Source organism: Cibotium barometz, chromosome 9 (genome assembly GCF_041138505.1).
Source record: "Cibotium barometz isolate CiBa-2024 chromosome 9, ASM4113850v1, whole genome shotgun sequence".
NCBI lineage: Eukaryota > Viridiplantae > Streptophyta > Polypodiopsida > Cyatheales > Cibotiaceae > Cibotium > Cibotium barometz.
Window position 1 is genome coordinate 54,003,244 of NC_141054.1, and position 25,776 is coordinate 54,029,019.

A 25,776-nucleotide genomic window follows, 5' to 3' on the forward strand; every position below is an offset into this window, starting at 1 on the left:
CATCCCGGTTTGACTTGTGGCCTTGGCTCCATTTGAGTATGTGGCCATTAGGCAGCTTTAGGTGCATTTAGGGCATGTAGCATCCAGTCAGCAGCATCTAAGCACAGTCGGCAGCATCTCATGATTTACTCAGTCATGGGATTAATATAGGCCTACAGCAATACAAGGTGGTGACCAGCAGCAAATCATCATATATATAGAAGTAGCATCTTTTGCATCATTTCATCTCTCTCCCTTTTGGAGATTGGTCATAAGCAATCAGTAGTCCTCTTTTGGAAAGCATGTAACCTTTTTCATGTACATAATACATATACTAAAAACCACTCTCTCTCTCTCTCTCTCTCTCTCTCATGTGTTTTGCGTTGAGGTTCCTATAGGGTGGCTTAAGGGCCGTGATTAAGAAATGAAGGCTTCCGCTATGTCAAATTGGTACCAGAGCGTCAGGTACAGCCACATCACCAAGCACTGCAGGTCCCACAGCTTCACATCAGAATATGTCAAGTAGCTATGCCCGGACTAGTAGTCATGCCTTGACTAGTACGAGGACCAACCTCCACCCCAGGGACGTTATACTTGCACAACATCTTATTTGGCATTTTACTCGGTCGTAGGATTAAATACAGGCCGACAGCAATAGAAGCTGGCCGACGGCAATAGAAGGGGTAACATTTTATTTGACATTTTACTCAGTCGTGGGATTAAATACAGGCCTTCAAGCAATAGAGATTGGTCATAAGCAGACAGTAGTCCTCTTTTAAAAGGCATGTAACCTTTTTCGTGTACATAATACATATACTAAAAACCAGCCTCTCTCTCTCTCCTCTCATGTGTTTGCATTAAGGTTCCTATAGGGTGGCTTAAGGGCTGTGATTAAGAAATGAAGGCTTCAACTACGTCACACAAGACGCCTTGTCACCTTTGTCTTCATCGTCACCTGCAAAGTTAGCTTGGGACTATGCCTTCTTCTTGAAGTAGCAGTCCTTCTCAATGTGGTTGTTCCTGCCCCAAAAGTTACATTTCATTTTGCTCTTTGCTTTTGGTGCTCTTTTGTTAAAACTCTTGTTGGTGAAGAAAGCTTGATCTGGTCCATGTGTCCTTTCCTTGATCTTCTTCTCTTCTTCAAGCAAAGAAACTTATATGCCTTCAAAAGTGGGACTTGGAAGGTTCTTAAGAGTGGAGACCAATGTTGGGTAGGTGTTACGCCGCCATAGCCACCACTATAGCTTAAGAGGACAAGGAGCTCTAGTCACCACCTAGCCATAGAGAGGAGTGTGGATAACATCACACTTCCAAGCACTTATAGGGGCCTGCCCGCCCATAAGCCTGCGAGGCCACCCACGTGCTCCTACTTGGGCGCTCTCACCCCTAGACCCCGGATTCACTCACCGTCCACACTCCGGTGTTCGAGCTCCGCATCCGGTTCAGCGATTCTCTCTGCTGCCCCAGATTGTGCCCTATCTACAGGCCCTTCACCTCTGCGTTTTTCTCAGATTTGCAGCCCTTTGGATGCTGCGTTTTCAGGACCCATGCTCGGGGTGAGATGTTGGGACCGCTTCGGCCGTCGCCTCCGCCCCTCACCTCGGCTCGGTCTCGGAATGTTCAATGTAAGACGACGTGGACAGCGTTCGAAGCGTCGTGACCCCCGGGCTCGTCAGGCCGGTGGCGTCACGCTCGCGGGAAGGAGCCGCTCCCCATGCCCCGACCCACCTCTCTCCCCCCATTCGTTTTTACATCGACGAAGGGGGCCGCGTCAACGTCGTGCTTCCGTGTGGCGTCTCGCTTTGTGCCGTTCTATCGAGCGTTGGTGGCCTGGGAGCCTCCGTGCGGCGTCGCGCGCCTCTGCACGAGCCGTTGCGTCACGCGCGCCCCCGCACGTTGGCCTGCAACCGGTGCTCGATCGTCTTGCACATGCGCGAAATCGTGCCGTTGCCCGTAACTAGTGCGTCCCTCCTCCCCAGTCCCTTTTCGTTCGGGTGCCTAAGAAGGAGCGCTCTGTTGATTGCTTTCCCCTCACTTTGGCTTCATCCCTTACAGCCTGAAGGTACTTTTTTATCAACATTTTTCTCTACTTGGATTTTAGAACCAGTCGGCCTGTATTTTCAAGACTACAACCCCTATTTGGCTGCATTTTCCTCTCCAGTGGACATTCCCTTTTGCAGAGGGGGTCTTGTGGTGGTTCTGGCTTTGGTGGCAACCTTGGTACCTTTGGTGGACACTCCTTCCGAGATTGTGCATTTTTTCTGAGATTGAGTCCAAGCTCTTGTGATGGCTGCCCTGACTACACTTCATATGTTCTCTAAGTCTGCAAAGTTGAAGGTGAAATCAGCCTTCCGTGGCATGGATCTCTAGGATTGGCTTGTTACACCTACCAATGCCACCCCTCCCACCCTTGCTTCCGGTGGTGTGACTCAAGCACAGAATGATACTTGGCACGCGAATCATCGTCGCGTTTTCTCCATTCTGATGTTGAATTGTCAAGATTCTGTTCTTTCTCATGTGCATACAGCAGATGCTGCATATGAAGTTTGGAAGGCTTTTGCAGATCTCTACGAGATTAGGTCTCCGGGTCGGATTTTGGCATTGGAAAAGCAACTTATGAACTTATCAGTTTGTGCCTTTCCATCTTTATCTACTTTCATCTCGAAGATGAAAGATCTCAGGGACGAGCTTGCTATTTGTGGCAAGGACATCTCTACATAGGACCTGGCTATTCGGCTTCTCTCCAAGCTTCCAGAGAGGTTTGATGAATATTTTCGGTCTCTTGTTTCTTCTCCTCATCTTGTTCCAATGTAATATGCGGAAGCTTCGGAGAAGGATCGGTACTTCAAAACTCAGAAGTCAGCACTCTTTTCGCGACGGAATTAACGCACAAACTGAAATGAGATGTGCAGAAAATAGAGAGAGAAGGGGGAGATGGAGAGGACACAGTATTGGGTCCCAATTACCCTCTGTAGGGCCCCCACCACGGATGGTGTATTTGCTTTATTAGAATGATGTAAATCTGAAAACAAATACAGAAACTTGACCTTTTCTTGGCTGGAAAATCCTGCCCTTGACCTTCAGTCCTTCACCCCTTTGCGTTAGCAACTTCTTGGCTGTCCTGGCCCTTTTTTGCTTGAGCACTTGGTGAATTATGAGATGGCTTCATTGATTCTTGGCTGGAGTATTTATACTCCCTTTAGCATCCAGTCGGCCAGCTTAATTAAGCCTCACGACTAGGTATTTTAGCAATTATGTGCTTTCACACCATGCAATATGCTGGCCACACTGCGCATGCCTGCTGGAACAGTACCAGGCTGCTGGGCACTCTGCGCATGGGTGTGGGACTGTCCCCTACACCTGGCCGACCTGCTGGGTAGGGTTATTAGCCCTGTCGGCTGCCTGTCCAGCAGCACTAAAGCTGGCCGACAGCCCTTCCAGCCCATGCCATGGCTGGTGGGCACAGCTTGGGCCCTCCTGGCCCCTTGGGGGTGGTTCTACACCTCCCCTATGCCCACACTACAAGTGCAAACCTTCGCACTGGGGTAGCCCTATGGGCTGGCCCCATCTCTACATGCAAACCTACATGCCCACAGAGGTCTGGCATCCAGTTGCAAACTAGATACACAGAACATCTGACATCATTCCAGAGGGAGACTCACAGCGCGGACTGGCACTGCTTCATGTGCAGGACAATGCACACCTGACCTTGGACTCATGTGCAGGACAATGCACACCTGACCTCGGACGACTGAGATGGATCCCTGGCTGACTCGTCCCGGACTGGGCTCACATGGGACCAGTTCACCATCCCAGGTCCTGCACCTTCTGTACAGAAATGTCTACGTGGCATCCAAGTGCGGGATGCACGTGACATCCCCTTCTGCTTAACTTGACGGAAGCTGCATAGCCTCCAAATAATCCGTCAATAATGCCGGATAGTCTTCGAAAAATTCTTTGTCGAGCCATACCGCTTCATGAGTTCCTCGGTCCTGAAACTTCGTGAGAAACTGTCGTAGTCTTCGGCCTGAGCCATGCTTGAAACGGTGCAGAAGGATCTGTTTTGGAACCATTACTTCTGCTTCATCAATAATGTCTGGTTCCGCTTCGTCTTTGACCTCTGAAGGGGGTGGACCTGCATATGGCTTTAACCAACTGACATGGAATACATCGTGCATAGTCCAACTCGGAGGTAGCTTTAACTGCATAGACACCTCATTAATCTTTTTCCGGATGGGAAATGGTCCGAAGCTCCTGAAAGACAACTTTGGGCATCGCTTGCCCACCTGCTTCAATCTTTGCTTCATAATCCGAAGATACACCCAATCCCCTTCCGAAAACTTCATGTCCCTTCGGTCTTTATTGGCCTGTTGAGTGTAGGCCTCTTGCGCTTTAGCCAATCTGTCTTTAACGGACTCTAGGATCTCCTGGTAAGACTCCGTCACTCTGTTCGCCTCCGGTACTGAAGACGAAGTCCTGGTTAACAACGACTGGAAAGGCCTTCCAAACGCTGCCTCATATGGAGTCCTGCCAATAGCTGAAGAAAAAGAGTCATTCAAAACAGCTTGAACTAAAGGCAAAAACGATTCCCACTTACCTTGCTGATCGTGGACATAACACTTCAGCACATCAAAGGCCAACTGGTTGTATATCTCTGTCTGGCCATCTGTCTGTGGGTGGAATGCACTGAAAAAATTCAACTTAGTACCAAAATTATCAAACAATGCCCTCCAAAAATGACTGGTAAACTTGGCATCTCGGTCCGACACTATGGTCCTAGGAATCCCGCCAATCGGGTACCAATGCCGAATGAATAGCTTGGCAACATCCTCGGCGGTCACATTGGCCCTGCAAGGAATAAGCATAACAAATTTGCTGAACCTATCAACAATAGTTAAACACTGTGTATTACGCTTACTCGGACTGGGAGGCAAATTTGTGACAAAGTCCATCGAAATGTCCTGGAAAGGACCCTCAAGAATTGGCAAAGGCTGTAACAACCCTATCTTCTTTCCACGAGGAGCTTTCACCTTTTGACAAATGTCACAGCGTTGTACATATGTAAACACATCACGCCTCATCTTTGGCCAATAGTATTGCCGTTCTAATTTCTCCAGAGTCGAATTCATGCTCCTATGACCACCTGTAATGGCGTCATGGGCATCATGGAGAAGAGCTGCCCAGAATGATTTCATGACACATAGTCGGCTTTTGTAGAAAAGCCAACCATCGCGTATCAGAAAATGGCATGGTCCTGTGGCATCCAATGCCTGTTCCCACTGTGTACCGAATTCCTCGGAATCCGCGTACGTGTGCTTCATGTCTTCTAGTCCTGTACCAACAAGGTCAAGTCTAGTGGTCTAAATCGCAGATACTTGTCCCTTCCTGCTCAAAGCATCGGCCACTGGATTGGCCTTTCCTGGAAGGTACTCAATCATACCACCGAACTGCTGGAATATCTAACTCCAGCGGTGTTGTCGATCACTCCACTGTGCACTTGGCATCGTCTGAATCCAGCGCAATGCCTGATGGTCAGTGCGAACCTCAAAGTCACGGCCATACAGGAAATGTTTCCAATGTTTCAAGGCCTGTATAACTGCTAGGAGTTCACGATCGTAGACTGAGTAGTTCTTTTCGGCAGGCAGTAACTTACGAGACATGTAAGCTACCGGATGACCATTCTATTGTAATACATCTCCAATTGCGATGTTACTCGCATCGGTGATCACTTGAAATGGTTCGTCCCACGAGGCAAGGGCTAAACAAGGCGCTTCTGACAAAGCCACCTTGAGGTTCTGGAATGCCTCCAACGCTCGTGGAGTCATTCGAATCTTTTGCCTTCTTGTTTTCACTCCCTTTAGCAGATCAGTGAGATCTGCCGAGAGATCAGAAAACTTGTCAATGTGGGTGGAATATGCCTGGCATATACCCACAAATGATCTAATGTCATAAGCGGTCTGAGGTACTTCCCAGTTAACAATCTCGGCCACTTTAGCCGGATCAAGTCGAATGCCTTCTCAGCACTAATTATATATCCCAAGTAATGTACCTGGAACAGATAAAATTGTGACTTCTTTGACATAGAGCTCGTTGCTTTCCAGCAACCTAAGGACTTTCTCCACATCAATGTCATGCTGCTCAACTGTAGCTGAAAATATGAGTATGTCGTCCAGAAATATGAACACACACTCTCCAATCAACTCCCGGAAAATACGCATCATCATGCGGTTAAATGTAGCTGGGGCGTTCGTCAATCCAAATGGCATAACCACAAATTCATAGTGGACCCGTTCTGTACGGAAGGCTGTCTTGGGGATGTCCCCCTCTACAATCCGTACCTGGTGGTACCCACTCTTTAAATCCAGTTTGGAGAACACCTTAGCTCCATTCAGCCTCTCGAGAATATAGTCAATTCGAGGCATCGGGAATCTGCTCTTGATAGTCAGCTTGTTGAGTGCACGATAATCGACACACAACCGGGAAGACCCATCTTTCTTCTTGACAAACAAGATCGGTGCTGCAAATGGCGACACGCTGGGGCGGATGAAGCCAGCTTGCAACAATTCTTGGAGTTGGCGGTCCAACTCCGATTCCATTGCCTTAGAAAGGCGATACGGAAACTTGCTCGAGGGTTCCGAGCCTGGGAGGAGGTCAATCTTGTGATCCTCCAGTCTGGACGGGGGGGAGCTGGGGAGGGAGACTGTCCCGAAGAAAAATCTTCTGGAACTTTTCATGGAGAACCGAGTACTTCTCGGAAGCACTGGCCACCGTCTGGGCTGTCTGGATGTAAATCATCGCACACTATGCACCTTTCCTGACTGCTCGCTTAGCCTGCAAGTGGCTTATGAGCGGAAAGTTCGGAATACCTGGCTCACACTTAATGGTCACCGGGGTGTTTGACACATTCCGATCGATTTGGAACGTGTGCTTGTCCCACTTGACATCTGGAAGAAACTTGTGAAACCACTGGATACCCAAAATTATGTCTGCTCCTACAAGAGGGGTAACCATAAAGTCACGCACAAACTCTATGCCCTGAATCACTAACTTAGCACCTAGAGCTTCATACTTGACGCTCGTTCTCATACCTGTGCTAAAACCCTCAACTTGTTTGTCCACCGGAGTCAGCTCGAAACGGACACGCCTAGCGGCCTGTTCCGTGATCACATCCTCCGTGCTGCCGCTGTCAAACAAGACAACGACTCTCTGGCCACCTATGTAGCCAAAGGACTTGAGCAATTCGTTGCGCTCATACTCCTGGTCATGGGCGCCCTTCTGCTTATCTTCGAGCTCCCGGCTAATAATTGCTCCAACTGAAGCATCGGGGGTTGAAGAACTAGGGGTAGCCGCTGGGGTCTGTGTGGGAGCTGTGCTCACCACGGAAGCTGTGGAGGCGGCGGCGGCCTTTGGAGGCTTCTTCGGACAATCCCGAGAAGTATGTCCTTTTGTGTGACAAAAGAAACATCTACCCTCCTTCCTGTACTGAGAAAGCTCCTCAGCACTCAACTTGCCACCTGTCTTGCCTGCCTCCGCTTTTTGGTCTGGAGTAAGCTTAGACGCATTGTTCGAGTTCTTGGAGCCAGAGGCTCCCGAGCTCTGTCCTGGGGAAGACCCCGTCTGGTTCTGGCTTTTGCCCCCCCAAGGCGTTAGCCTTGGGAGAAGCCGGCTGGGAAGTCTTGGGCTTGCCACCATTGTGTTTCATTTCTGCACTCTGCGCAAGCGAGAGTGCGTCCTCAAAGGTGGCTGGCCTAAACATACGCACCTCCCATTGGATTTGCGTGTCCAGGCCATACAAAAACTGCCCTTTCTTGTCCGTATCAGATAAGCCTAATTGCAGACACAAGGTCAAAATTTTATTGGCAAACTGAAGGATTGGTTGCGCGTTCTGACGCGCTCCCCTGAACTCGCCTTCGAGTCGCTCAAGGTAGTGGGGCGGTAGAAACCGCTGCTTAAGGTCGCGGACGAACTCGTCCCACACATAAGCTGCCATACCTGCTCTGGTGTGGGCATGAGCCCACTGAGTCCACCAAGGAATGGCCTCACCTTCCAAGTACCAACTAGCTAAGATCACTTTGTCAGTATCTGTTTTCCTGACTGCGGCAAAGTAAGCTTCAAATTGATGTAACCATGAATAAAGAGTAGTGGGATCGAGTTTACCATTATACTTACTGAAATTCATTTTCTCGGGAAAATGATTCGAGGGCGCCGCCGGTGTCAATCTGGCGTCCAACGCTCTGTGGTAACGCTCGTGTTCCACTCGTCGCATGGCGTCGTCTTCTCGTTGTCGAATCTCCACTGCACGCATCTGCATCTCAAGCAAGGAGCTAGGCTTTCGGCTGTGACCCCGCGAGAGGGTCCCTGTGACGAGGATCTGGTATCTGGGATACGGAAGGAGAGGGAGGAGGAGATGGAAAACGCGACGCTGGAGAGCGAGAACGCTCCTCCAGAGCCAAAATCCACGCCTTCTGCTCATCCAACTTGGTTGTCTGGTCTGCGATTGCTCGCATCATCTGCTGGAACATGTCTGTGACACTCAAGCCGGGTGCCCTAGCTGGGCTGCCTGGTGCACTCTGGTCCCATGGTTCTGGTTCTCTCTCGTCGCCGAAACTCGCCATAGCGGGAAAATGCAATTCCTTTCCGGAACGCAATCTGACCATCCACTATCTGTGTGGGAGACTTCCGGAGGTTTCCGGAGGCTAAAAACCAACCGTCCTTCGAGGGACAGGAGTCACTCCGAAAGGGGTAGTCCACCGGCGTCTAAAAACCAACCACACGAGCGAAAAAATTTTCTGGTTTTCTTTGCTGAATCTTTGTCCTTGAAGTGAGCTCTGATACCACTGTAATATGCAGAAGCTTCGGAGAAGGATCGGTACTTCAAAACTCAGAAGTCAGCACTGTTTTCGCGACGGAATTAACGCACAAACTGAAATGAGATGTGCAGAAAATAGAGAGAGAAGGGGGAGATGGAGAGGACACAGTATTGGGTCCCAATTACCCTCTGTAGGGCCCCCACCACGGATGGTGTATTTGCTTTACTAGAATGATGTAAATCTGAAAACAAATACAGAAACTTGACCTTTTCTTGGCTGGAAAATCCTGCCCTTGACCTTCAGTCCTTCACCCCTTTGCGTTAGCAACTTCTTGGCTGTCCTGGCCCTTTTTTGCTTGAGCACTTGGTGAATTATGAGATGGCTTCATTGATTCTTGGCTGGAGTATTTATACTCCCTTTAGCATCCAGTCGGCCAGCTTAATTAAGCCTCACGACTAGGTATTTTAGCAATTATGTGCTTTCACACCATGCAATATGCTGGCCACACTGCGCATGCCTGCTGGAACAGTACTAGGCTGCTGGGCACTCTGCGCATGGGTGTGGGACTGTCCCCTACACCTGGCCGACCTGCTGGGTAGGGTTATTAGCCCTGTCGGCTGCCTGTCCAGCAGCACTAAAGCTGGCCGACAGCCCTTCCAGCCCATGCCATGGCTGGTGGGCACAGCTTGGGCCCTCCTGGCCCCTTGGGGGTGGTTCTACACCTCCCCTATGCCCACACTACAAGTGCAAACCTTCGCACTGGGGTAGCCCTATGGGCTGGCCCCATCTCTACATGCAAACCTACATGCCCACAGAGGTCTGGCATCCAGTTGCAAACTAGATACACAGAACATCTGACATCATTCCAGAGGGAGACTCACAGCGCGGACTGGCACTGCTTCATGTGCAGGACAATGCACACCTGACCTTGGACTCATGTGCAGGACAATGCACACCTGACCTCGGACGACTGAGATGGATCCCTGGCTGACTCGTCCCGGACTGGGCTCACATGGGACCAGTTCACCATCCCAGGTCCTGCACCTTCTGTACAGAAATGTCTACGTGGCATCCAAGTGCGGGATGCACGTGACATCCCCTTCTGCTTAACTTGACGGAAGCTGCATAGCCTCCAAATAATCCGTCAATAATGCCGGATAGTCTTCGAAAAATTCTTTGTCGAGCCATACCGCTTCATGAGTTCCTCGGTCCTGAAACTTCGTGAGAAACTGTCGTAGTCTTCGGCCTGAGCCATGCTTGAAACGGTGCAGAAGGATCTGTTTTGGAACCATTACTTCTGCTTCATCAATAATGTCTGGTTCCGCTTCGTCTTTGACCTCTGAAGGGGGTGGACCTGCATATGGCTTTAACCAACTGACATGGAATACATCGTGCATAGTCCAACTCGGAGGTAGCTTTAACTGCATAGACACCTCATTAATCTTTTTCCGGATGGGAAATGGTCCGAAGCTCCTGAAAGACAACTTTGGGCATCGCTTGCCCACCTGCTTCAATCTTTGCTTCATAATCCGAAGATACACCCAATCTCCTTCCGAAAACTTCATGTCCCTTCGGTCTTTATTGGCCTGTTGAGTGTAGGCCTCTTGCGCTTTAGCCAATCTGTCTTTAACGGACTCTAGGATCTCCTGGTAAGACTCCGTCACTCTGTTCGCCGAATGAATAGCTTGGCAACATCCTCGGCGGTCACATTGGCCCTGCAAGGAATAAGCATAACAAATTTGCTGAACCTATCAACAATAGTTAAACACTGTGTATTACGCTTACTCGGACTGGGAGGCAAATTTGTGACAAAGTCCATCGAAATGTCCTGGAAAGGACCCTCAAGAATTGGCAAAGGCTGTAACAACCCTATCTTCTTTCCACGAGGAGCTTTCACCTTTTGACAAATGTCACAGCGTTGTACATATGTAAACACATCACGCCTCATCTTTGGCCAATAGTATTGCCGTTCTAATTTCTCCAGAGTCGAATTCATGCTCCTATGACCACCTGTAATGGCGTCATGGGCATCATGGAGAAGAGCTGCCCAGAATGATTTCATGACACATAGTCGGCTTTTGTAGAAAAGCCAACCATCGCGTATCAGAAAATGGCATGGTCCTGTGGCATCCAATGCCTGTTCCCACTATGTACCGAATTCCTCGGAATCCGCGTACGTGTGCTTCATGTCTTCTAGTCCTGTACCAACAAGGTCAAGTCTAGTGGTCTAAATCGCAGATACTTGTCCCTTCCTGCTCAAAGCATCGGCCACTGGATTGGCCTTTCCTGGAAGGTACTCAATCATACCACCGAACTGCTGGAATATCTGACTCCAGCGGTGTTGTCGATCACTCCACTGTGCACTTGGCATCGTCTGAATCCAGCGCAATGCCTGATGGTCAGTGCGAACCTCAAAGTCACGGCCATAAAGGAAATGTTTCCAATGTTTCAAGGCCTGTATAACTGCTAGGAGTTCACGATCGTAGATTGAGTAGTTCTTTTCGGCAGGCAGTAACTTACGAGACATGTAAGCTACCGGATGACCATTCTATTGTAATACATCTCCAATTGCGATGTTACTCGCATCGGTGATCACTTGAAATGGTTCGTCCCACGAGGCAAGGGCTAAACAAGGCGCTTCTGACAAAGCCACCTTGAGGTTCTGGAATGCCTCCAACGCTCGTGGAGTCATTTGAATCTTTTGCCTTCTTGTTTTCACTCCCTTTAGCAGATCAGTGAGATCTGCCGAGAGATCAGAAAACTTGTCAATGTGGGTGGAATATGCCTGGCATATACCCACAAATGATCTAATGTCATAAGCGGTCTGAGGTACTTCCCAGTTAACAATCTCGGCCACTTTAGCCGGATCAAGTCGAATGCCTTCAGCACTAATTATATATCCCAAGTAATGTACCTGGAACAGATAAAATTCTGACTTCTTTTCATTGACATAGAGCTTGTTGCTTTCCAGCAACCTAAGGACTTTCTCCACATCAATGTCATGCTGCTCAACTGTAGCTGAAAATATGAGTATGTCGTCCAGAAATATGAACACACACTCTCCAATCAACTCCCGGAAAATACGCATCATCATGCGGTTAAATGTAGCTGCGGCGGCCTTTGGAGGCTTCTTCGGACAATCCCGAGAAGTATGTCCTTTTGTGTGACAAAAGAAACATCTACCCTCCTTCCTGTACTGAGAAAGCTCCTCAGCACTCAACTTGCCACCTGTCTTGCCTGCCTCCGCTTTTTGGTCTGGAGTAAGCTTAGACGCATTGTTCGAGTTCTTGGAGCCAGAGCTCTGTCCTGGGGAAGACCCCGTCTGGTTCTGGCTTTTGCCCCCCCGAGGCGTTAGCCTTGGGAGAAGCCGGCTGGGAAGTCTTGGGCTTGCCACCATTGTGTTTCATTTCTGCACTCTGCGCAAGCGAGAGTGCGTCCTCAAAGGTGGCTGGCCTAAACATACGCACCTCCCATTGGATTTGCGTGTCCAGGCCATACAAAAACTGCCCTTTCTTGTCCGTATCAGATAAGCCTAATTGCAGACACAAGGTCGAAATTTTATTGGCAAACTGAAGGACTGGTTGCGCGTTCTGACGCGCTCCCCTGAACTCGCCTTCGAGTCGCTCAAGGTAGTGGGGCGGTAGAAACCGCTGCTTAAGGTCGCGGACGAACTCGTCCCACACATAAGCTGCCATACCTGCTCTGGTGTGGGCATGAGCCCACTGAGTCCACCAAGGAATGGCCTCACCTTCCAAGTACCAACTAGCTAAGATCACTTTGTCAGTATCTGTTTTCCTGACTGCGGCAAAGTAAGCTTCAAATTGATGTAACCATGAATAAAGAGTAGTGGGATCGAGTTTACCATTATACTTACTGAAATTCATTTTCTCGGGAAAATGATTCGAGGGCGCCGCCGGTGTCAATCTGGCGTCCAACGCTCTGTGGTAACGCTCGTGTTCCACTCGTCGCATGGCGTCGTCTTCTCGTTGTCGAATCTCCAATGCACGCATCTGCATCTCAAGCAAGGAGCTTGCCTTTCGGCTGTGACCCCGCGAGAGGGTCCCTGTGACGAGGATCTGGTATCTGGGATACGGAAGGAGAGGGAGGAGGAGATGGAAAACGCGACGCTGGAGAGCGAGAACGCTCCTCCAGAGCCAAAATCCGCGCCTTCTGCTCATCCAACTTGGTTGTCTGGTCTGCGATTGCTCGCATCATCTGCTGGAACATATCTGTGACACTCAAGCCGGGTGCCCTAGCTGGGCTGCCTGGTGCACTCTGGTCCCATGGTTCTGGTTCTCTCTCGTCGCCGAAACTCGCCATAGCGGGAAAATGCAATTTCTTTCCGGAACGCAATCTGACCATCCACTATCTGTGTGGGAGACTTCCGGAGGTTTCCGGAGGCTAAAAACCAACCGTCCTTCGAGGGACAGGAGTCACTCCGAAAGCGGTAGTCCACCGGCGTCTAAAAACCAACCACACGAGCGAAAAAATTTTCTGGTTTTCTTTGCTGAATCTTTGTCCTTGAAGTGAGCTCTGATACCACTGTAATATGCGGAAGCTTCGGAGAAGGATCGGTACTTCAAAACTCAGAAGTCAGCACTCTTTTCGCGACGGAATTAACGCACAAACTGAAATGAGATGTGCAGAAAATAGAGAGAGAAGGGGGAGATGGAGAGGACACAGTATTGGGTCCCAATTACCCTCTGTAGGGCCCCCACCACGGATGGTGTATTTGCTTTATTAGAATGATGTAAATCTGAAAACAAATACAGAAACTTGACCTTTTCTTGGCTGGAAAATCCTGCCCTTGACCTTCAGTCCTTCACCCCTTTGCGTTAGCAACTTCTTGGCTGTCCTGGCCCTTTTTTGCTTGAGCACTTGGTGAATTATGAGATGGCTTCATTGATTCTTGGCTGGAGTATTTATACTCCCTTTAGCATCCAGTCGGCCAGCTTAATTAAGCCTCACGACTAGGTATTTTAGCAATTATGTGCTTTCACACCATGCAATATGCTGGCCACACTGCGCATGCCTGCTGGAACAGTACCAGGCTGCTGGGCACTCTGCGCATGGGTGTGGGACTGTCCCCTACACCTGGCCGACCTGCTGGGTAGGGTTATTCGCCCTGTCGGCTGCCTGTCCAGCAGCACTAAAGCTGGCCGACAGCCCTTCCAGCCCATGCCATGGCTGGTGGGCACAGCTTGGGCCCTCCTGGCCCCTTGGGGGTGGTTCTACACCTCCCCTATGCCCACACTACAAGTGCAAACCTTCGCACTGGGGTAGCCCTATGGGCTGGCCCCATCTCTACATGCAAACCTACATGCCCACAGAGGTCTGGCATCCAGTTGCAAACTAGATACACAGAACATCTGACATCATTCCAGAGGGGGACTCACAGCGCGGACTGGCACTGCTTCATGTGCAGGGCAATGCACACCTGACCTTGGACTCATGTGCAGGACAATGCACACCTGACCTCGGACGACTGAGATGGATCCCTGGCTGACTCGTCCCGGACTGGGCTCACCTGGGACCAGTTCACCATCCCAGGTCCTGCACCTTCTATACAGAAATGTCTACGTGGCATCCAAGTGCGGGATGCACGTGACATCCCCTTCTGCTTAACTTGACGGAAGCTGCATAGCCTCCAAATAATCCGTCAATAATGCCGGATAGTCTTCGAAAAATTCTTTGTCGAGCCATACCGCTTCATGAGTTCCTCGGTCCTGAAACTTCGTGAGAAACTGTCGTAGTCTTCGGCCTGAGCCATGCTTGAAACGGTGCAGAAGGATCTGTTTTGGAACCATTACTTCTGCTTCATCAATAATGTCTGGTTCCGCTTCGTCTTTGACCTCTGAAGGGGGTGGACCTGCATATGGCTTTAACCAACTGACATGGAATACATCGTGCATAGTCCAACTCGGAGGTAGCTTTAACTGCATAGACACCTCATTAATCTTTTTCCGGATGGGAAATGGTCCGAAGCTCCTGAAAGACAACTTTGGGCATCGCTTGCCCACCTGCTTCAATCTTTGCTTCATAATCCGAAGATACACCCAATCCCCTTCCGAAAACTTCATGTCCCTTCGGTCTTTATTGGCCTGTTGAGTGTAGGCCTCTTGCGCTTTAGCCAATCTGTCTTTAACGGACTCTAGGATCTCCTGGTAAGACTCCGTCACTCTGTTCGCCTCCGGTACTGAAGACGAAGTCCTGGTTAACAACGACTGGAAAGGCCTTCCAAACGCTGCCTCATATGGAGTCCTGCCAATAGCTGAAGAAAAAGAGTCATTCAAAACAGCTTGAACTAAAGGCAAAAACGATTCCCACTTACCTTGCTGATCGTGGACATAACACTTCAGCACATCAAAGGCCAACTGGTTGTATATCTCTGTCTGGCCATCTGTCTGTGGGTGGAATGCACTGAAAAAATTCAACTTAGTACCAAAATTATCAAACAATGCCCTCCAAAAATGACTGGTAAACTTGGCATCTCGGTCCGACACTATGGTCCTAGGAATCCCGCCAATCGGGTACCAATGCCGAATGAATAGCTTGGCAACATCCTCGGCGGTCACATTGGCCCTGCAAGGAATAAGCATAACAAATTTGCTGAACCTATCAACAATAGTTAAACACTGTGTATTACGCTTACTCGGACTGGGAGGCAAATTTGTGACAAAGTCCATCGAAATGTCCTGGAAAGGACCCTCAAGAATTGGCAAAGGCTGTAACAACCCTATCTTCTTTCCACGAGGAGCTTTCACCTTTTGACAAATGTCACAGCGTTGTACATATGTAAACACATCACGCCTCATCTTTGGCCAATAGTATTGCCGTTCTAATTTCTCCAGAGTCGAATTCATGCTCCTATGACCACCTGTAATGGCGTCATGGGCATCATGGAGAAGAGCTGCCCAGAATGATTTCATGACACATAGTCGGCTTTTGTAGAAAAGCCAACCATCGCGTATCAGAAAATGGCATGGTCCTGTGGCATCCAATGCCTGTTCCCACTGTGTACCGAATTCCTCGGAATCCGCGTACGTGTGCTTCATGTCTTCTAGTCCTGTACCAACAAGGTCAAGTCTAGTGGTCTAAATCGCAGATACTTGTCCCTTCCTGCTCAAAGCATCGGCCACTGGATTGGCCTTTCCTGGAAGGTACTCAATCATACCACCGAACTGCTGGAATATCTAACTCCAGCGGTGTTGTCGATCACTCCACTGTGCACTTGGCATCGTCTGAATCCAGCGCAATGCCTGATGGTCAGTGCGAACCTCAAAGTCACGGCCATACAGGAAATGTTTCCAATGTTTCAAGGCCTGTATAACTGCTAGGAGTTCACGATCGTAGACTGAGTAGTTCTTTTCGGCAGGCAGTAACTTACGAGACATGTAAGCTACCGGATGACCATTCTATTGTAATACATCTCCAATTGCGATGTTACTCGCATCGGTGATCACTTGAAATGGTTCGTCCCACGAGGCAAGGGCTAAACAAGGCGCTTCTGACAAAGCCACCTTGAGGTTCTGGAATGCCTCCAACGCTCGTGGAGTCATTCGAATCTTTTGCCTTCTTGTTTTCACTCCCTTTAGCAGATCAGTGAGATCTGCCGAGAGATCAGAAAACTTGTCAATGTGGGTGGAATATGCCTGGCATATACCCACAAATGATCTAATGTCATAAGCGGTCTGAGGTACTTCCCAGTTAACAATCTCGGCCACTTTAGCCGGATCAAGTCGAATGCCTTCTCAGCACTAATTATATATCCCAAGTAATGTACCTGGAACAGATAAAATTGTGACTTCTTTGACATAGAGCTCGTTGCTTTCCAGCAACCTAAGGACTTTCTCCACATCAATGTCATGCTGCTCAACTGTAGCTGAAAATATGAGTATGTCGTCCAGAAATATGAACACACACTCTCCAATCAACTCCCGGAAAATACGCATCATCATGCGGTTAAATGTAGCTGGGGCGTTCGTCAATCCAAATGGCATAACCACAAATTCATAGTGGACCCGTTCTGTACGGAAGGCTGTCTTGGGGATGTCCCCCTCTACAATCCGTACCTGGTGGTACCCACTCTTTAAATCCAGTTTGGAGAACACCTTAGCTCCATTCAGCCTCTCGAGAATATAGTCAATTCGAGGCATCGGGAATCTGCTCTTGATAGTCAGCTTGTTGAGTGCACGATAATCGACACACAACCGGGAAGACCCATCTTTCTTCTTGACAAACAAGATCGGTGCTGCAAATGGCGACACGCTGGGGCGGATGAAGCCAGCTTGCAACAATTCTTGGAGTTGGCGGTCCAACTCCGATTCCATTGCCTTAGAAAGGCGATACGGAAACTTGCTCGAGGGTTCCGAGCCTGGGAGGAGGTCAATCTTGTGATCCTCCAGTCTGGACGGGGGGGAGCTGGGGAGGGAGACTGTCCCGAAGAAAAATCTTCTGGAACTTTTCATGGAGAACCGAGTACTTCTCGGAAGCACTGGCCACCGTCTGGGCTGCCTGGATGTAAATCATCGCACACTGTGCGCCTTTCCTGACTGCTCGCTTAGCCTGCAAGTGGCTTATGAGCGGAAAGTTCGGAATACCTGGCTCACACTTAATGGTCACCGGGGTGTTTGACACATTCCGATCGATTTGGAACGTGTGCTTGTCCCACTTGACATCTGGAAGAAACTTGTGAAACCACTGGATACCCAAAATTATGTCTGCTCCTACAAGAGGGGCAACCATAAAGTCACGCACAAACTCTATGCCCTGAATCACTAACTTAGCACCTAGAGCTTCATACTTGACGCTCGTTCTCATACCTGTGCTAAAACCCTCAACTTGTTTGTCCACCGGAGTCAGCTCGAAACGGACACGCCTAGCGGCCTGTTCCGTGATCACATCCTCCGTGCTGCCGCTGTCAAACAAGACAACGACTCTCTGGCCACCTATGTAGCCAAAGGACTTGAGCAATTCGTTGCGCTCATACTCCTGGTCATGGGCGCCCTTCTGCTTATCTTCGAGCTCCCGGCTAATAATTGCTCCAACTGAAGCATCGGGGGTTGAAGAACTAGGGGTAGCCGCTGGGGTCTGTGTGGGAGCTGTGCTCACCACGGAAGCTGTGGAGGCGGCGGCGGCCTTTGGAGGCTTCTTCGGACAATCCCGAGAAGTATGTCCTTTTGTGTGACAAAAGAAACATCTACCCTCCTTCCTGTACTGAGAAAGCTCCTCAGCACTCAACTTGCCACCTGTCTTGCCTGCCTCCGCTTTTTGGTCTGGAGTAAGCTTAGACGCATTGTTCGAGTTCTTGGAGCCAGAGGCTCCCGAGCTCTGTCCTGGGGAAGACCCCGTCTGGTTCTGGCTTTTGCCCCCCCAAGGCGTTAGCCTTGGGAGAAGCCGGCTGGGAAGTCTTGGGCTTGCCACCATTGTGTTTCATTTCTGCACTCTGCGCAAGCGAGAGTGCGTCCTCAAAGGTGGCTGGCCTAAACATACGCACCTCCCATTGGATTTGCGTGTCCAGGCCATACAAAAACTGCCCTTTCTTGTCCGTATCAGATAAGCCTAATTGCAGACACAAGGTCGAAATTTTATTGGCAAACTGAAGGACTGGTTGCGCGTTCTGACGCGCTCCCCTGAACTCGCCTTCGAGTCGCTCAAGGTAGTGGGGCGGTAGAAACCGCTGCTTAAGGTCGCGGACGAACTCGTCCCACACATAAGTTGCCATACCTGCTCTGGTGTGGGCATGAGCCCACTGAGTCCACCAAGGAATGGCCTCACCTTCCAAGTACCAACTAGCTAAGATCACTTTGTCAGTATCTGTTTTCCTGATTGCGGCAAAGTAAGCTTCAAATTGATGTAACCATGAATAAAGAGTAGTGGGATCGAGTTTACCATTATACTTACTGAAATTCATTTTCTCGGGAAAATGATTCGAGGGCGCCGCCGGTGTCAATCTGGCGTCCAACGCTCTGTGGTAACGCTCGTATTCCACTCGTCGCATGGCGTCGTCTTCTCGTTGTCGAATCTCCAATGCACGCATCTGCATCTCAAGCAAGGAGCTTGGCTTTCGGCTGTGACCCCGCGAGAGGGTCCCTGTGACGAGGATCTGGTATCTGGGATACGGAAGGAGAGGGAGGAGGAGATGAAAAACGCGACGCTGGAGAGCGAGAACGCTCCTCCAGAGCCAAAATCCGCGCCTTCTGCTCATCCAACTTGGTTGTCTGGTCTGCGATTACTCGCATCATCTGCTGGAACATGTCTGTGACACTCAAGCCGGGTGCCCTAGCTGGGCTACCTGGTGCACTCTGGTCCCATGGTTCTGGTTCTCTCTCGTCGCCGAAACTCGCCATAGCGGGAAAATGCAATTCCTTTCCGGAACGCAATCTGACCATCCACTATCTGTGTGGGAGACTTCCGGAGGTTTTCGGAGGCTAAGAACCAACAGTCCTTCGAGGGACAGGAGTCACTCCGAAAGGGGTAGTCCACCGGCGTCTAAAAACCAACCACACGAGCGAAAAAATTTTCTGGTTTTCTTTGCTGAATCTTTGTCCTTGAAGTGAGCTCTGATACCACTGTAATATGCGGAAGCTTCGGAGAAGGATCGGTACTTCAAAACTCAAAAGTCAGCACTCTTTTCGCGACGGAATTAACGCACAAACTGAAATGAGATGTGCAGAAAATAGAGAGAGAAGGGGGAGATGGAGAGGACACAGTATTGGGTCCCAATTACCCTCTGTAGGGCCCCCACCACGGATGGTGTATTTGCTTTATTAGAATGATGTAAATCTGAAAACAAATACAGAAACTTGACCTTTTCTTGGCTGGAAAATCCTGCCCTTGACCTTCAGTCCTTCACCCCTTTGCGTTAGCAACTTCTTGGCTGTCCTGGCCCTTTTTTGCTTGAGCACTTGGTGAATTATGAAATGGCTTCATTGATTCTTGGCTGGAGTATTTATACTCCCTTTAGCATCCAGTCGGCCAGCTTAATTAAGCCTCACGACTAGGTATTTTAGCAATTATGTGCTTTCACACCATGCAATATGCTGGCCACACTGCGCATGCCTGCTGGAACAGTACCAGGCTGCTGGGCACTCTGCGCATGGGTGTGGGACTGTCCCCTACACCTGGCCGACCTGCTGGGTAGGGTTATTAGCCCTGTCGGCTGCCTGTCCAGCAGCACTAAAGCTGGCCGACAGCCCTTCAAGCCCATGCCATGGCTGGTGGGCACAGCTTGGGCCCTCCTGGCCCCTTGGGGGTGGTTCTACACCTCCCCTATGCCCACACTACAAGTGCAAACGCACTGGGGTAGCCCTATGGGCTGGCCCCATCTCTACATGCAAACCTACATGCCCACAGAGGTCTAGCATCCAGTTACAAACTAGATACACAGAACATCTGACATCATTCCAGAGGGAGACTCACACCGCGGACTGGCACTGCTTCATGTGCAGGACAATGCACACCTGACCTTGGACTCATGTGCAGGACAATGCACACCTGACCTCGGACGACTGAGATGGATCCCTGGCTGACTCGTCCCGGACTGGGCTCACATGGGACCAGTTCACCATCCCAGGTCCTGCACCTTCTGTATAGAAATGTCTACGTGGCATCCAAGTGCGGGATGCACGTGACATCCAATTACTTGGGAGGAAGTTCTACCCTCTGTTATGCAGATTGAGTCTCGCTTTGAGGAGCGGACTGGCATCTCTGGTGGCCCTGATGGAGTTTTGGCAGCGCGAGATAAAAGGGAAGAATCAACAAAAGAAAGGGAAAGGGGGTTCTGACAAGAACTCCAAGGAAAGGGGATTCTGGCAAGAACTCCAAGGATTCCGACAAGGATAAAGACAACAGCAAATCTTCTAAGATAAATCACCCCAATGTCACAAGAAGAAGCGGGATGAAGCAACAAAGAACTCTTCCTCTACAGCAGTGTCTCGGACCAAGAAGGATGATGACATTCTTCTATTAGCAGATACTCGTCGTGTACTTGCTCTTGTGACTTCTCAGTCGCGGTCGTGGATTGTGGATAGCGGTGCTACTGCTCACATGACACCCCATCGAGATTGGTTCGAGGACTTCACTGCCAAGACAGGCGAGATCACTTTAGGTGATTCTTCTTCCATCCAGTGCATGGACATGGCACCATCCCCATCTTCTGCTCCTCCGAGGACAAGAGGTACTTCTCTGACGTTCTGTACATTCCAGATTTGGCATTTAATCTTTCGTCAGTGAGTGCTCTTACTGCTCAGGGTGCAGAGGTGATCTCTCATTATGAGATTACCATTCGTGATAAGGAGACTGGTAGCATCTTGGCTCAGGGAGTCCAAGATAGTGGTCTATACAAGTTGACCGCTTTGCTTTCTTCTAGTTCTTCTTCTACTCTTTGGCATGCTCGGTTTGGCCATTTGAGCTATCAGCTTCTACAGCGAGCTTCGAAGGATGGGTTGGTTGAGGGTTTACCGACCATCAAGGCTCCATCTTCTATTTGTTCCTCTTGTTTACAAGGGAAGCAACACCGAGTCGTCTTTTCGAAGGAGGCGACACACAAATCTTCGACATCACTTGCTTTTGTTCATACAAACTTATGTGGTCCTTTGAGTACCGCGTCTTTGAGTAAGGCATTGTTCATGCTCGTGATGGTGGATGACTTCTCCATATATACTTGGATCTTCTTTCTGAAGTCCAAGGATGAGGCTTTTCAACACTTTTGTGATCGGAGAGTTAAGGTGGAAAAAGAGACCGGTTCCTCGATCAAGGCTCTCAGGACCGATAGAGGGGGTGAGTTTACATCCCAGGAGTTTCAACAATATTGCAGGGCTCATGGCATTTGGAGACAGCTTAATACAGCATATACTCCATCACAGAATGGAGTTGCAAAGAGGAAGAATAGGACCATTATGGAGATGGCCCGTGCTATGCTTGAGCATTCTTCGTTGCCTCGACATTTCTGGGCTAAGGCGGCTTCTACTGCTGTCTACATTCAGAACAGGTCTCCTACTGCTGCTCTTCCAGATAAAACTCCATATGAGGCTCTCCATGGTGAGAAGCCCTCTACTGTTCATTTTCGAGTATTTGGTTGTTCGGCGTATGTACATGTGCCTAAGGAGCATCGCTCCAAGTTGGGCTCGAAGTCTCGGCGCATGACTTTTCTCGGATACAGCACTGTATCCAAGGCATATCGTCTATTTGATCAGCAGGCCAACAAAGTTGTTGTGAGCCATGATGTGGTGTTGGACGAGATCCTACCTCTTCAGACGGGGGTGGTGAGCTTCTTCTTCCTCCGCCTCCTCTTCCTCCTCCCTCTGCTTCTATTACACCTCCAGCTATGGATTCTCAGTCAGATGATGATGACTCTACTCTCCAACAAGTTCGAACAGATCTGTGCCTGGATGGTATTTTCAGACAATTCGTGATTCTGGGTTACGTGAGCTTCCACCTTGAAGAATTGCACTTGAAATCTTGTAAAGCATTCCGACCACCAGCATGATTATTCTTACACAAAACAATGAACATAAAGAACAAAAAAGGAGCTTTTCAAAATCAGCATTTCAAATGTACAAATTAAAAGTAACATGCTAACCTTGCTATGAAAACAGAGGTGAAAGCAAAATGTGGTTGATGCACAAAGCGTGGTGCCGTCCCATGAAACGTTGCCTTCCATAGTGTATTATGCTTTACCAAAAAACTGTAACTCTTCGGAAGTTGATTAAAAGGCCAAGGTGTGTGATCAGTCCAGAGGTCGGTTATGCTAACCTGTAAAATGCACACAAAACTGGACAATGCGGGGGGGGAAAAAAAAAAGGGAGTAACATCACTATACAATGCTAATTAGCGGATCAATTACGAGATGCTTAGTGCCAAATGAGTAATTAATGAGTTACAGTGTAAAGTGGGCTTAAAGTTAACTACACTATCAGCTCAAGCCCAACACATAGAAGGTGAATTCTGTTGGTGTGGGACTCTAGAGCTTGGGTGAGGAATCCAAGCATGGTGCTGGTCTGGCCTCAAGCTCTCAGGTTCTCCCGAGGGGAGCTATGGCAGGATGGTGAGCTGGCTAGTCCCTCCAAGAAGGTCCCTTGAACTGACTGTTGATTAAGTTTTGAAGGCTAAAGCTGGCTTGAGAGATCCCTTTACTGCACATTAGGTATAGATTCAAAACCCTAATCCTTCATGTGTAATAAAATACAAATGCATGTTGTAGGCTACATGTGTGAACTCTCATAGTTATATCGAAGTCAGACAAATCATGATCATGACACCGCTCTCCCATACCTCAACCTATAAGGCTCATTACAGACAGCCTGGGAACCCTGCCTCCCCAGCCCATCACATGGGCATAAGCCCTGGATTAAAGATGCAATGGAGCGATTGGCTGTTCATAGGGGTGCCCATCCATGTCCATCTGGAGTTGGCTATCAATTCATCATTTTAGGGCACACAGTGGGAGGCTCTATTTTCAGTATGTAAAGGAGAAGGACCCATCCCATCAAAATGCTGAATGCTCATTGGCGGGGACGATGGGTACCCATCTTGAGAGTAACCAGCCTAAGCGCATCCCACATATAGTCTACACTGCTTTTGAACTCGACAACGAATACACAGAGCTTTGAGACTCCGGCATGTGCAGCACCAACAATGCACTATGAGATCCATACTTAAGTCATCGGTGCCTAAAAAACGTGCAGATGTCTTAAAAAGTTAAAGCACAACCACCACCAGGTGGTTACCCCATGCCATGAGCCAGGTAGGGTGAGGGGAGGTGTTCATATGCAACCAACTCGGCAAGGAAATCAGACGCTTCAATGTGTGCATCTTACACAGGGTTAAGAAAAAAGCAATGACCTGATACTCGTCACCATATTCAAGTTCAAAAGTAGCCTTGATGGCCTCCGCTGAGGCTCTATGGCCACCACCTGTGTCACTCATCAATATCAACACTCTTTTCCGCTTGTCCGTGGCCACCATTTCTTGCTGTCCACCATCATCGCTTGCATCCGCTTTCCCATTCTCATCTTGTTTCCCAAATGCTTCCAAGCTGGAACATGAAAACCCTAGCGGCACTCTGTCACAGTGCCATCTTACAGACCCATTAAAGATGTCCCAAGACTTCGCTTGATGGCTGCCATGTCTTGCCGCAGTTACAGTGGCCTTCACCCCAACCCCTAGATGCCCTAATCTGCATTGCCCACTCAGAATAAGATGGGTTCTGGAGCTGTGGACAGGCAAGCAACAAGGGGAGGCTTTCTCTGCCAATGGCACTTCTTTGTAAAAAGTACAGGAGAAGTTAAGGCACTCAGATGAGGACGCCACAGGCAGTATAACAGGGACACCTTGAAGTTTTACCGACCCATCACACCCAGAAGAGTTCTGCATCTCCTCTTTGCTGTATTTTTAAAACGGCGATCTTTTTAGCTACTAAAGGGACAATATAGCTTTAAGCTTTCTGAATCCGCCATAGCCAGAAAAATCCTGCATAATCCTGTGATAGAATTCCTTCTGTCGCAAATGATGGGCAGCAAGTAGGGCTTCGCACGGTGACCCAGATGGACGTTCGTTAATAGAATGTGCCAAGCTAATCAAATGCTTAATGGGCACTAACCCTATTGAGCCCTGGTAGTTTTTCTTACCTGTACGCGCCAGTTTGGCTATACATAAACCCCCTGGTTGATTAGATAAAACCTCTGCTTGATGAGTTGGCCAGTGACAGATCTGTGCTAAACCACAAGTAACCAGCAATGGGTTTGAAGAAAAACAGGAGGAAAAGTTCAGGCATGGTTTCACTGTGGCAACTCGAAGCAAAGCTTGAACTAACAACTCGCCCACTACAATGGGGATGAAGTTTAAACCCAAACTACACCTGCACAGGCCCCTATGGATTCACATGGTAGTCGACACTGACCCAACGCAATGTACGTGGATATGCACCGGATAAGGAGCGCTCTCTCCCTCTCTCTTTCTCTCTCTCTCCCCGCTTGTGCATAAATGTCGAACAAGTTTCCATGTGTAAAGCGACTTGTCGCCTCGAACATTACAAAACTTACCCAAATATGCACCAAAAACGTTTTGTGCCATAAATTAATTAGATAGTGGTGTAGGAAAGAAGGTCAAAATCTCTAAGGTTTTGCTGAAGGTCGAAAAGCATTTTTTAATGTATAATGCAGTGAGGCACCCAATATTTTTTAGCACCCAATATTTTTTATTGCAACGGCGACAGGCACCCATGCCTTTCTATTTTTGGGAGGCGTGTGAAATAAATATCTTCAACTATTCACACTTGTCATCTCTCCATGCAGATTTCGCCCCTCGCTCATTATTTCTCTCTGTATGGCCATCTTTGTCTATAGTCGAGACCAGGTGAGGGGAAGGTGGGGGGCCTCCCCCAGGGGGGGAAGCGAGGTTGCCATGGTTGTTGAGAGAGGGTTAAGAACTGGGCAGGCACAGGGAGGCGAGGGACACGGGATCGGAATTGGCAGGTGAATGGCATCCCAGGCCATGCAGGCTTGGTAACAAGCAATAACATGTTTGGACATAATCTCCAAGCTATACAGAATGGGACAAGGTCTCAAAGTAGTGCCTGAACTGCTAACAATGAGAATGCTAGTGTAAATCAGTGCCAGCAGGCGAGGGGAAGGTGGGGGAGGTAACCCGGCTAGGGGAAGCAAGTAGGGAAGGGGAGGATAGGCAAGCAGAGGTGAGCACGTGTGTAGGCGCAGCGAGCGGCCGAGGAGGTTGGTGGGGGAGGTGACCCGGCTAGGGGAAGCAAGCAGGGGAGGGGAGGATAGGCAAGCAGAGGTGAGCAGCCGAGGAGGTTGGTGAAGGGAGGTGAGCGGCAGGCAAGCATGGAGAGAAAGTAGCCTTAGACAAAAAATAATAATAATAATTAAAAAAATAAGTGGTCATGTAAGTGGCCACTTAATTAATACAACTAAAACAACTTAACGCACTCTAGCCATGATGCTTAGATCATGTCTTTATGTAGGCCCCA

At 49.1% G+C, this 25,776-nt stretch overlaps 1 protein-coding gene across 2 annotated transcripts in view; it reads right to left on the bottom strand.

Moving 5' to 3' along the window:
• Nucleotides 1-24,834, bottom strand: part of LOC147635711 (monogalactosyldiacylglycerol synthase, chloroplastic-like) — a 53,235-nt gene extending 28,401 nt beyond the window's left edge. Inside the window, exons 1-2 of one of the 2 annotated variants that reach the window (XR_015266700.1) lie at nt 23,634-24,771; nt 22,372-22,544 (exon numbers count right to left, since the gene is read on the bottom strand). Coding sequence is in view for 1 of the 2 variants with exons in the window: in XM_086803115.1 (XP_086659241.1) it covers nt 22,372-22,544; nt 23,634-24,164 (704 nt within the window). In the remaining variant the exon portion in view is untranslated. Of the gene's footprint in view, nt 1-22,371; nt 22,545-23,633 lie in introns of both variants that reach the window. The other variant, XM_086803115.1, reaches the window with a different exon arrangement.
• Between the last annotated feature and the right edge of the window lie 942 nt (nt 24,835-25,776).